Here is a 12,127-nt window from a genome sequence, read left to right as displayed (position 1 = left end):
TCAACTTATCTCATCTCATCATTATAATTTTTTCAAATTTTCATACAAAATATAATAAACAATTCAATTTTTTCAAATTCTAAAATAATATTCTAACAATATTTTTATTTGTGTTATCGATTGGAGATCATGTTATTCTTAGGAAAAAAAGCATATACCGTATGTGGCATATTTGTTACTCTTTTGTCGAAGAAATTTTTTTTTCATCAATCACTATTTACTATCCCACACTATATAAAAAATACCTCTATACCTTATACAAAAAATTATAAATATATAGAATAAGAATAAATAATAATTGATGCACAACATTTTTCTTTTATTAGAACAAATTAAGTTGATAATTTGTTGCCACTGCTAGAATTCATGCCCGACCATGTATGTCATCGGCCATCACGAAGCGTGTGTGCTCAGGTGAAAAAAAAGAGTAGTTCTACTCATCTGCCCATCTATTCTACATACACCACACACGCGATGAAGTGGCATTTATTTATTTATTTTTAAAACGCATGCATTTTGGTTCACATATCCAAAACAAGATTTGACGGCATTTCGAATTTTTTTCCTTCCTCCAGCATGTTCTTCCTCCCCACTTCACCCCTTCGCCAGCTTCACCGTCTGGGGCCGCTACTAGGTTCACTCTTCTGTCTGGGCTGCCTCCAGCTTGAATGAGTCAATTCCGGATGTCCATCAAAACCATCTTGGGATCTTCTTCTAGGAGATGGCCATGGGATAGGAGACTTTGAATGAAGTCTGGAGATGGCCATGGCCATGGGACACGAAATCTGGATTTTATTGGGGATTTTGAATGAAGTTGGGGAAGACCCCTTCTCTAAAAAGAAGAAAAATTCCTAGCACCTTGGGCAAAGTGTCCACCTACTCCACTCCCTCATATGCAGGTTGAGATAGTGTGAACATGGGTTCTATAGCATCATCATGAAAAACCCGAGCGTCTCGCTATGCCTCAGTCCAACCACTTCAGAAATTCTCGAGTAACAATCAAAATGTATAGTGTCTAACCGACTAGGGATCCTTCCTCTACCACGTCCAAAATTTCTGGGCGAGAGCTCTTCGTGTCGACCGGATTGAGGGATTCGGTAGAGGGAGAGGGAACAAGGGGGAGAGTGATTAGGCTACTAGGCCGGATTTGGCATGGACCGGGTTTGCCACCTCATAATTGTGTGGAGTGTGATCCTTGGACTGGCTTAAGAATAGAATTTTCCAAAAAAAAAAGGAAGCAAAATGCGTAAAGCATACGTGGACATTCACTGAAGTCCTGATTGAAATCACTCTATATATATATATGTTTCAGTTAAAAAAAATACTTCCCATGTGGCTATTGTCCTTTTTTATTTATTTTTAAAACAAAGCTTTTTTTTTTTTATAGAAATACTCTCATTTCATTAATGAAAACGAAGTTACAAATGTGACTTAATACATGGACAAATCCAAACTATAAGCCAACTACGCCTAAGCTCTGGGGCTTCCCCACACACAAAATCTCTTTGTAGCGGACATTGTCTTAACTTCTCAATAAACTTTCTTCAAATAGAGAAAGCGTTCTGTAAACAGAACTAGACGGCTCCTCTAGAAAAGCGTTCTGTAAACAGAACTAGACGGCTCCTCTAGCCTCCTATAGAGGAAAAGTACGGGACACTGCTATGGATACAAAATCCAATAGCAACTACTAACTAACAATTACTAACTACCAACTAAACTGTAAAGCCACAAGCCTCGGTGTGACCCGGACGACACGCCCACCGTAAGCATCGGCATCTCGAGCCCTGATGGAACGCGCACCCAGCTCACGCACGGGCACAACAGCCTCCACTACGCAGGTAGCACCTACGCGCGAATACTGGTCGTACGATATCACTGGCCATGACATCGCCCCACTCTCGAATAGCTCTTGCCCCAGATTACGTACGATCCAAAGGCACAAACACCTCACTTGGGTCAACAAAAAACACAAGAACACAAAAACAGACGCTACACAATACTGGAACAGAAAAAAACAGAGACCCAAATCGAATGAACAGTGCACGAGCGGCGGCAGTGGCGCGTGCAGGTGCTAGTCACTCTGGGAGGAAAACCGCCGATCACTCGTGGAAGCCCCGGATACAAGGAGGCCAGAGAAGCCGAGCGTGGCATTGGCAGAAAGCTCCGCGGTGGCGCGTGACGAGCACACATCAACGGGATCCGGAACTTCGTCCCGCGCGTGCGGGCTACGCTCCACTCCGATGAACGCCGTATTTGGTGGACTTGAAGATCGGCGGCTGGGCTTCATCCCGGTGGGGCGCGTGTAGGAGGAAGAAGGCTGCAAAGACACGAACGGCGATCCTCCCTTATTCGGCCTGAAAACAAAACAAGATAAAAACACTACACAGATAAACTGGACGGACGAAAAGGGGGAGGGGAAAGGAGAAAGAGGGGGGAGGAGCCGGAGCTCCCACCCCCTTTCGATTCCAAAACTTGAAAACTTAGGGTTTAGAGAGACGGAAGAGATTTTTTCCAGAGAGAATAGCGGCTTTTGCTTTGTCACATTCACTTTTTTTTCCCATTTTTAAAACAAAGCTATGCTTAGTGTTGGGGCTCCCATTGGGAGCTCCTGCCGGTAACTTTTTATTTTTTAATTTTTTTTATAACTTTATGATTAAATAAGTAACAATGTTGTGAATTTTTTTTTTATTTTTTTAAAAATATTTAAAGATATTAAAAAATTCATGTAAAAAAAAAAGTAAAATAATAAAAAAGTACAAAATACATTAACGGAAGCTCCCAACGGTGGGCATAGACTCACCTTTTTTTTTTTTTAAGTGTCTTTTGATCCTAAAAAATAGAATGTAAAGATAGAAATAGAATGTAAAGAGTGCTATCTTGATTGGGTTGAGTCGTTAAGTATATCACATTAGACTATATTATTTTTCTAAGTTGGTTGAAATTATGTAGATATCTATCTGTGCACTTGTTCATGGAGATGGTGGTCGTGGCCCGTGGGCGTTGCTTTTCCTTTGTCAATTAGTACAAACATGCTGAACTTTTTTGTTTTGGAGAATTATGCTGAATTACATTATTACGCTAAGATGGTAATGACATGGCTGCTAGTTAAGACGACACGTTTGCTCTCACGACGTGTATTTATATTGTCAAGTCAAATTAAGTTTGATTTCAGGGAGTTCTTGGAGGCAAGGACCATTATTTTTTTTTTCAAAAAAGAGTGATGGGGCCGATCAACGTAGCGACCTTGACTTGATCATACGAATCATTTCTTAACGTAGAATGTTTGGTTTGAGATATAGTTATTATTTCAAAAGTAAACTTATTATTACAGTATTTCCAAAGTATCCAACTGGCTTAAAATTCATTTTATAGTTCAAAAGTTAAAATTTATTATCACAAGTAATTTTGATTTATATTCTGACTCGAACTATTGTCAGTGCATTTTTCTCTTTTTTATTTTCCTTGGTTGGTTCGGACTCCTATCATTTTGCTTTCACATAATTAGATGCACTGCTACCAATAATTGTATAAAAAATAATAAATACACAATATTTTTCACAATATATGAATATTTTAAAATGAGAAATATTATTGTAAAATACTATATAAAAACAATATCACTTTATAAATATTGCGAAAAATATTGAGCAGTGTTGTGTGTGGATTATTCGAAGCAACGTCTTTTTCATTCCATCTCATGTCTATAATCTTGCTTCTTTTCTTTACTGTTGCAAATTACCCAAAAAAAAAAAAAAAAAAAAAGAAGAAAAAAGTGGTCAAGAGACTGCATTTATCTGGATGGAATCTCTGATAGAAAAAGGGTTTGTTTCGAGACAGTGCACTTAAACCTTGATCAAGCCCAGAAAGAACTGGACGAGTCGAGGTTCAAAAGAGAAAATGGGCCGAAGTATCGTAATTCATAACATAACGTCGTTGGCGAAAGTCCGAATTTTTATGTGCATGTTTGTATGAATAGAAACGGTGCCAGTTTTGTTCCTCAGCCAGACCGGAGATAGAGAAAGATGGGGGGTGCGTTCTGGGGGACAAGAGTGATGGAAATAGTGAAGAAGCACGATTCGGGAGGTCTAGTCTGGAAGCGAATCAAGCTCACTACCACTCGCAGAGCCAACGCTAAGAAGCGCCTCCTCCGCGTTTGGCAGGTCGTTCTCTCCCTCTCTTCAATTGTATTAGGGTTTTGTATCTTTTATGGTCTGATTAAATCACGTTTAATGGTGTGATATTTTAGCATTATTTTGTTGCTTATTTAACTTGTTCATATGCTTGCTGCATTTCATTTGATATGCTATCCGTTGTCGTTGGTAGAAATATGGTGTCAGGTGTGCGTCTGTAATATTTAGAACGTTGCGCTCTGTGAATACGTTACCTTGAATGATTTAACCTTCTTTGGATGCTCTCTGTGGAAAACAGTTTGATATAAACATACATGAATTTGATTTGATTCTATGGCACTCGATCATACCAATGGGGATGTAAAATGGTGGGCAGAGAAGGCCTATTTCCTGTTGCTCATCTGCTTTAACTAAATGCATATGAGAAAGCCGTTTCTGCCATCGGGAAGATGAAATCACCAATACTAGTTGCATAGCATCAATGTGGCATTTTAAGTTTGTGAATTAGGATCCACCAATTGAAACTCCCTGTATATAAATTCAACTATGCCAGAGTCCGGCACAAGTTTCTCTGTCTTGGCTATTTGATTTTTAGGAAATGAAAGCTTCTCATCTAATGATCTTCATTTGAGAGTAGGGGCATGTTACCTTTGTATTTTTGCTATCACTTCAATATTTATGTCTAACAATCTCTGGTACGACTTTATTGCTTGTTTTTTGGCTTCCATAATTTTCAATCAATATATAATGATTGAAATAATCTAATACTTCTATTATTTTGTATCATGCCATTTATGCGCATTTATTTTCTTCATAACTCTTTATTATGGTGTTGATTTGTAGCTTATTTGGAAGCTGCATGTCATCTTTCTCACTAATCTAGGCAGCCAATGCAATGGGAAATGCACTTTTTTGTGTCATACTTGTTTCAATAGCTCTACATTTGCTTGTTTAAGTCGTATTGTTTTCCATTCACATGCTTGAATTGTTGGTAGCTCATATGAACATATTTCTTTTAGGCAGTCTCACATTGGGAATATTAGTAACCCACACAGTTCTTATTCTCAATAAAATTTTGTTTACCAATAAAAAAAAATAAAAGAATAGCCCACTGAGTGGTTAGGTTGTAAAGTTAGTCATGGGTATTAAGTCCTACATCAGCTACTTATTATGTGAAAATGAGCTTCATATGTGATTTTAGGGAAGTTTCAAATTAAATAGTCTTGGGGTAAGAGAAAATACCCTCTCACCCTAGAAAAATTTTAGTAAACCATAATTTTTCCCAAATGTTTTTTAAGAAAATACATGCATTCAAGTTTTTGCTGAAACTCAAAATGAGCCTTAAATCTTTCTTAAAACTTTGAACCCCAAAAATTTTAAAATCCATAATATAACCCCCCCCAGAAAAGAAAAAGGATTTCTGGCTCTTACTTTAGGTCACTTTTCACCCCTAATACCAACAGGGTCGAGGGATCGTGGGTTCAGAGATCAAGGGATCATTGGATGAGTGTATAACTGAAAAAAGAAAGGTGTATTTCTTGTAAATCAGGCTCAGAGGCATGCTTAATTTGTCTTGTTTCATGTGCCAATGTATATATGGAGCATACATGTTCATATACTTTACACACCTGCTTGTATTTGGGATTTTGTTTTATGGATTTGTAGATGTCAATGTCTGACGTCTCAGAAATGCATTTTTTCTTGCAGAATGAGGCTGTCTTGAGGGCTTGTGCTGAACCACCTCCTTCGAAAACCTCAGGGGCTGGTACTGATGTAGCTAGTGAGAAAGACAGCAGGAGCAATTAAGTAATTGAAATGAGTAAGAACACCTGGCAAGCCTGAGAGGAGTTAATTTACCCATTCTCATAGTTCAATGTTCCTTTTAATTAAAATTTAACTGGATATTGTAGCAGACCACCATTTTGATCGTTCTATAATATAAGATATTTATCTTGAGAATGGAAGTGTTTGGCATCTTGTTATTCTTTAAACAAAGTGTAATCATAGTCTTGTATGATCTTGGGCTTGTTAACTTTTTAACAATTTTGGGTCATCAATCAAAATCTCCAAAACTCCCTTGTTAACGATGAGCATCAAAGGTTGAACCAGTTGTGATTGTCTAGCTGCCCAACTGTTCTCTATCTGATGCGCTTTCTTATTGTGTAAATCACAAGTGGATCACTTTTCTCAGTGCGGGAGCCTAGTTTTGAGGTTGGTGGGAAGACCATATATATCATGGAGTTTGTACTTATTCAAGTCGAATGACTGCTGGTTTTTGGCAGTGAAAGCATTTCCTTTGGTGTCAATGTAAATGTAACTTTGCTTCTACGCAATTGTTTGAATAAAGGGGTTTCGTGCCCCGTGCGAAACATTTAGGCCTCGTAAATATTTCTCTGGTGGCACTAACTTTGGAAGGGTAGTCCCTCCCAAGTTGAAGTGCCAGATGAGAGATCTTTTTTGTGGTTTCTCACGGAGAATCTCAGTCAGTCGTCATATGAATATATAATACTTATTGTTGTTGTTGAAGGAAATTGTGGTTGTAAAAAAAAAGAACCTGCTTCTCTGGGCCTGCGTCAGTTGTACTGTTGTGTGTGCTCTTAGTACAATTGCATTTTTTTTTATCAAATATTTCTTTTAACATTTAAAAAATATATACAAATATATTAGTAATAACTTATTTAAACATTTAAGAAAAAAATTAAAATACACTAACAGTCAAATTCAAGAATAAACTAACATTTTTTTTAGTTAGATAGATATATGATATGTGGACTCGAAAACCGAAAGAATGGTTGAAAACTCCCTCCCCTGCTCCCCCTCTGTGAATACCCAAAGGCTGACTTTGACATTCAAAATATCTGAATTAATAATTTTTTAACTCTCAATAATTGTATGCACCATTTACATCTACAGTATTCCAAGGAAATCCTTTTGCCACTCTCGAGGCTGTTTGAGCTTTTACACGCAACTCTAACATGATGTTCTCACCTGTGGGCCTTTCTAGAAAACTTGTTCATATGTTCATCCAATGTGTACTTTTTGTCTTTTAACATAGCATGTGAGTTCTGCAGCTTGAATTTTTAACATGGTTGTGATGTTGCAGCTCCTTTTCTGCATATGTTGCACTCCCTCAGTAAGTAGCCATATTTGTGAACTGCAGCAGAGTACGAAACTACACTCCCCCACAATAATTCAGGTTGTTGCCGTCCAATGACCATCCATGCACCGCAGCCAACTGCTCCTGAGCTCAGCATTCTGATGCTTCAGATGAGTGGGGCACCCACCTCTTTGGGTGGCAACTGTCCCAATATCATTAACATATCCATCAACACATTCATTTTATCTGGTCGGACAGTTCATTGGTAATTAGATTTTTTTTGGGGAGTTGATTTCTGACTATAACTTGTGAATTTTATTTTCTTGGAAGTTTCTCAGTTTCTGAGGTCAGAATCCTCATTTGAGAGAGATTCTTTAAGCCTCTGGAGCGTGTGAATGGATGATTAAGATTGACAGGCACACCAATCTGGTTGGTGTAGAAGGGTCGGGGGGACTCTTAAAAATCTTCAAGTACAAACATGGCCCACAACATTTTATACTCATATTTGATCAGATCATATAGATTGGAACATGGTTTTGAAGAAATAAAAAATGGAGATGTCATTGTTGCAGAGATACAAAGCAACAATTGTTTTGAACTTAATTTTGGTGCAAACAAAACTGCATATATAAGTAGGTTGGTTTTGGCCCTCTGGGAACAGGTCAACATAATTGATAATCCATTCCCTTTCCCTGTCTGTAAGGCAATGTATTTAGAATAGAAGATATCAAAAACTCTGCCCATCTATGATACTGACCCACATGGTCTGTCCTCACCAATTTCCAACACAGATATATATATATATATAGATATATTTATATAGGATTTCTTTTTTGTGATTGACCTTAAATCAGGTGAGCCTGTTGAGCTGCGAGTGTGCGGTGTCCCATGACGAGCTGCCCATGTGATTGACAAACATTGTTGCCCCAGTCAGCAATCCACAAACTCTATGAAATTGAGATTCATATACAAAAAGGTAACGTGAAGAACTCCAACAGCCTCTAGGGTGAGTCCATTTCCCTAAACCACTGTCACAAAAAACGCTGGTTGGAAAAATACGATTTCTGTTATGAACCCGTTAGGTAGAACTCACTTCGATCGTAACAATTTCCTTATCTTTTATTTGAAAAATTCTATTTGCAACTCACTATCATCTGATGCACTCTACACACAAATGCATAATACAATGCAAATTTTCAAATTTTATTAAGTAAACCAGCGTAGAGAATGTGTCGTCCACACTGACATGCAAGTAGGAGGTAGGAGGACTCATTCTTTCTTATAAATAATTTTAATTTCCCTCTCATATAAGGACAACTTAATAGAAGTTCGATAAGAGAAAACTAATCAAGTTGAGAAGGTATCCTGCATGCCGTCCTTCATCTACCCAGTGTCCACTTGGCGCAATTGTGGGGTTTGTGGCCTGCCCTTTTAACCTATTTTGCATACGATATCATCATCCTTGTAGGAGTGCGGGGACAAGCTAACTTGCAGGTTTTGCTCTACCATATTTTAGCAATTTCCTGAATTAACAGATCCCTTAATTATTCATTTTTATAATTTGGAACTCCATTAATGGATTTTAATAATTAAGTACCTGATCATTATCATCATCACTTTGATGGACAAGTTGTATTTTCAGCTTAATTTATAGATTGATCATTGGATAAGTCAACTATTGCCGGCTGGTGACTCCATGCATGTATGACACGTCCAAGACAATATGTACTTAAAAAGTTTAGTTTTTTCTATGAAGAAGATTAAAGTACAATAGAAATCTGGGATTTTTTGTGGGCAAAGCTAATAAGGTTATCACTTTACCCTTTGAAAAATAAATGACATGAAATAATTTTGATGAATAGATCTCAAAGGAGGGGGACGAATATAGAGCGATAGTTTTGGGATAAAATGAAAAATCTGGTAATTTAGCAGTACTCATGATACAAAATGAAGAATAATTCTAGTGGGGGTAAAGGGTAATTAAAGAAAGATTTAAAACTTATTCTTGTGATCTACCTCCATTCTCCACTCTTTGATTCTCAGATTTGTATGAAAAATAATAAGAAAAAAAAAATTATATATATATATATATATATATATATATATAGAAGGTGGTATATATGTATTGATAAAATAGTTAGTATTTCACACTTTATTTAGGTGAAAGTTGCAGTGTAGTTGGAAGGTTGATGGAGAATGTCTAAGAAAATATTGGCAGTAATGTATATCGTGTCCCGTTAATGTACTGTATATGGAGAATCTTTAAAAAATCATCATCACTCTGTATATAAGCCTATTTATACTTCTCTGCCAGTATGGACCAATGCTTTCTGTCGTGGATTGTTTAAGCTAACTTGCAGAAAGGTGCAAGGAATCATGCACTTCTAAGTTCTGACAACCTAACTCCATTGTATTAGTTTTCAATGCTAGAGACCCCCCTCCCCCACAAAACAGAGACCATTTTTCTAGTCTCTCTACTTTCACCAACTGGTCTTGGAGATTCAAATTTTATAGTTAACCTTGTCTTCCTACAGCAGCAATATACCTGTTCCTTGTACTGGTATTATAAGAGAGCAAGACAATTGCAACAAATGTTTGGGAAAATAGCTTTCAGGATGTCTGTTTCTTTGAACAAGAATGAGCCATTTTTTCAATGAGCAGATTAGAATATCTATGAATGTGTGAATATATTTTCAGGATGTCTGTTTCTCTGAACAAGATTCGGCTATTTTTCCAATGATATGGATTGGAGTAGTATTTATGAAGATTATGATGTTATTGGACGAATCGTATTTTCTTATTTTGTATTTTTTGGAGATTCGATTCATTTGGACACAAGACCAAGGAATTGGTTCTTTCAAGTGGTTTTGCCTTTCCCTAAAGGGGGAATGGAGCCACGTGCGAAGCCGATCTTGCGAAGATCATGTTCTTATTCTTGTGCTTCCAAGAACTGGTTCGGTTCCCTTTTCTCAAAGTTAATATTACAGACACATGCATGCCTTCCCCTTTCCCTCTCTTTCCTCCCTCTTTCCGCTTTTCTTTACCCTCTTTCAATTCATACTAAAAAATCGTTTACCTTTCGATAAATAAGTACCTTTGCATGGCGTGCTTTAACAACGTCAACTTATAACGTGTTATGAGAAACTTGTTCAAATGCAAGCAAATGGAGTTTAACTAACTATTCATGTTGAAACTGATCTGGGATTTCACTACAGAGGACCATATGCCAATGACAGTTGATGCCGGGTTTCATTGTTTCTTGGATTCATCTTTTTTCTTGAAAGGATAATCACATATAGGAGACAGACACGAAGCTTAAGTTATTCTGATTAGGGGAATCAGGCACCCAAATCACTGGTACAGTTTAAGAACTGCTAAGAAGATTTTAAATACTTGTTATGGTTTTCTTCTAAAATAAGGGAAACTATTGCAACTACTGCTTTCTTCGTGATCATCTGACCCATTAGAAGAGACCTCTGTGACTCCGCTTAATCCTGAAGAGGAGGAAGCAGGTGCAAGATTCAAATCAGTCCTGCTCTTTGTCATGAAGTCATAGAGAACTGGCCGAGCAACCGCAAGTTTCCGGGCGGCGGCGGCGGCGTTATCTTGGCCTGATTGTACGTTTTCCTCCTCGTTTTTAGAACTTCTTTTCTTAGAAAATATGCGGCAAAGAACCCAATTGTCCATTGGAACCCCAGGGCTCTGCAGAAGATGCAAACAAGATCGTTACTTTGCTAACAGATTTAGCATAATTAACAAGACCAATGCTGGTAGGTAGTTTATAGAGCAGAGTTTCATGGATGCTTTTGAAGTTTTTTGCTGTTGAAATTTCGGATAGATTTGGTGTTCTTAGTAACAGTGCAACATAAGTGAAACAAAGAAACAGAAAAAAGATAGAAATAAGAACTCACCACAATTGGGATTTTCTTTTGTGGGGCATTGGCGGCTGTGGTTTCAGTATTAACAAAGCGATATTCATGCATGATCCAGTTAGTCCTGGACCCATGTGGGGGCTTTCCTCTGTAAAAAACCAGAGTTTTCTTCATCCCCACAACTTGTTTCCCCCTAGAAGTTACAATTTGCTTGTCAATTCCAGTGGCCTTCCAGTAACCGGAACCGGTGGCTCTGTTGGATCGGTTCCCATTCGGATACTTGGCTTCCCTAGTGCTGAAGAAGTACTTCTCTTGTTCCAAATCGCCTGAACCCCCAAAAGATCTCATGCATCAGAAAATTCGAAAAAAAGAACTGCTAAATGTTACAAGAAACTGATTTTGGAGCCATATGGCATTGTAATTTGGTTATATACAAGAACCAAGCACAATATCTGGAATTTTTTTTGTTTTATATTTCATTAAATAAAACAAAAAAGGAAGGGACTTTTGAGTTCCTAAAGCTTTGATTAATTGTATTTATGTTAGCCAAATTACCTGGCAAATCCCAAGGGTCATACTTGCAGACATCGACTTCTGGGATGATGGAGGCAGGCAGAGGGCAAGAGAAGACCTTGCGCTTCAAGTACTGAACAACAAGTTCTTCATCAGTGGGATGAAAACGAAATCCAGGAGGCAATCTCAACACACCATTCTTAATAAAGTTTAGCCTCTCCATCAATTAACCCAAGACAAAGCTTAGCCCTTCTGTTGTTTTGTCCCAAAAACTCAAACTGGACCAAACTTAGCTACAACTCAAGCAAGGAAGCAAGCAACTCATGCAGACCACTTATATAGCCGCTTTAAAGCACAGGGAATAGGAAGAAAAAGAAGAAACAGGAACAAGAAAGAGAAAAGGGGGGAGATGCTATGGCATTCAAGGAAAGGGAAAAGGTAAGAGGAGAAGGGGAGGGAGGGAGGGAGCGTGGGGGTGTTTGAGAGAAGTGGGGGGTGCTTCTTTTATAGTAATG

At 37.8% G+C, this 12,127-nt stretch overlaps 1 protein-coding gene across 1 annotated transcript; it reads right to left on the bottom strand.

The window, feature by feature from the left end:
* Nucleotides 1-10,391: 10,391 nt before the first annotated feature.
* On the bottom strand, nucleotides 10,392-12,127 carry LOC109004777 (NAC domain-containing protein 83-like). Its single transcript, XM_018983448.2, has 3 exons — nucleotides 11,655-12,127; nucleotides 11,139-11,425; nucleotides 10,392-10,929 (listed from the first exon to the last, which is right to left on the bottom strand). Exons 1-3 carry the CDS (start codon nucleotides 11,833-11,835, stop codon nucleotides 10,624-10,626), a joined length of 774 nt encoding a protein of 257 aa, XP_018838993.1. The 5' UTR covers nucleotides 11,836-12,127; the 3' UTR covers nucleotides 10,392-10,623.

Source organism: Juglans regia, chromosome 16 (assembly GCF_001411555.2).
Source record: "Juglans regia cultivar Chandler chromosome 16, Walnut 2.0, whole genome shotgun sequence".
NCBI classification, from domain to species: domain Eukaryota; kingdom Viridiplantae; phylum Streptophyta; class Magnoliopsida; order Fagales; family Juglandaceae; genus Juglans; species Juglans regia.
This window is presented reverse-complemented; position numbering and strand designations above follow the sequence as displayed.

What these genes read in the sequence shown, in the direction of transcription:
- LOC109004777 (XM_018983448.2), bottom strand. Translation starts at nt 11,835, where the DNA reads ATGGAGAGGCTAAACTTTATTAAGAATGGTGTGTTGAGATTGCCTCCT. An exon ending in TGACCCTTGGGATTTGCCAG is followed by an intron (nt 11,426 to 11,654) that starts GTAATTTGGCTA and finishes TTGGGGGTTCAG; the next exon opens with GCGATTTGGAACAAGAGAAG. An exon ending in AAAAGAAAATCCCAATTGTG is followed by an intron (nt 10,930 to 11,138) that starts GTGAGTTCTTAT and finishes CATCTTCTGCAG; the next exon opens with AGCCCTGGGGTTCCAATGGA.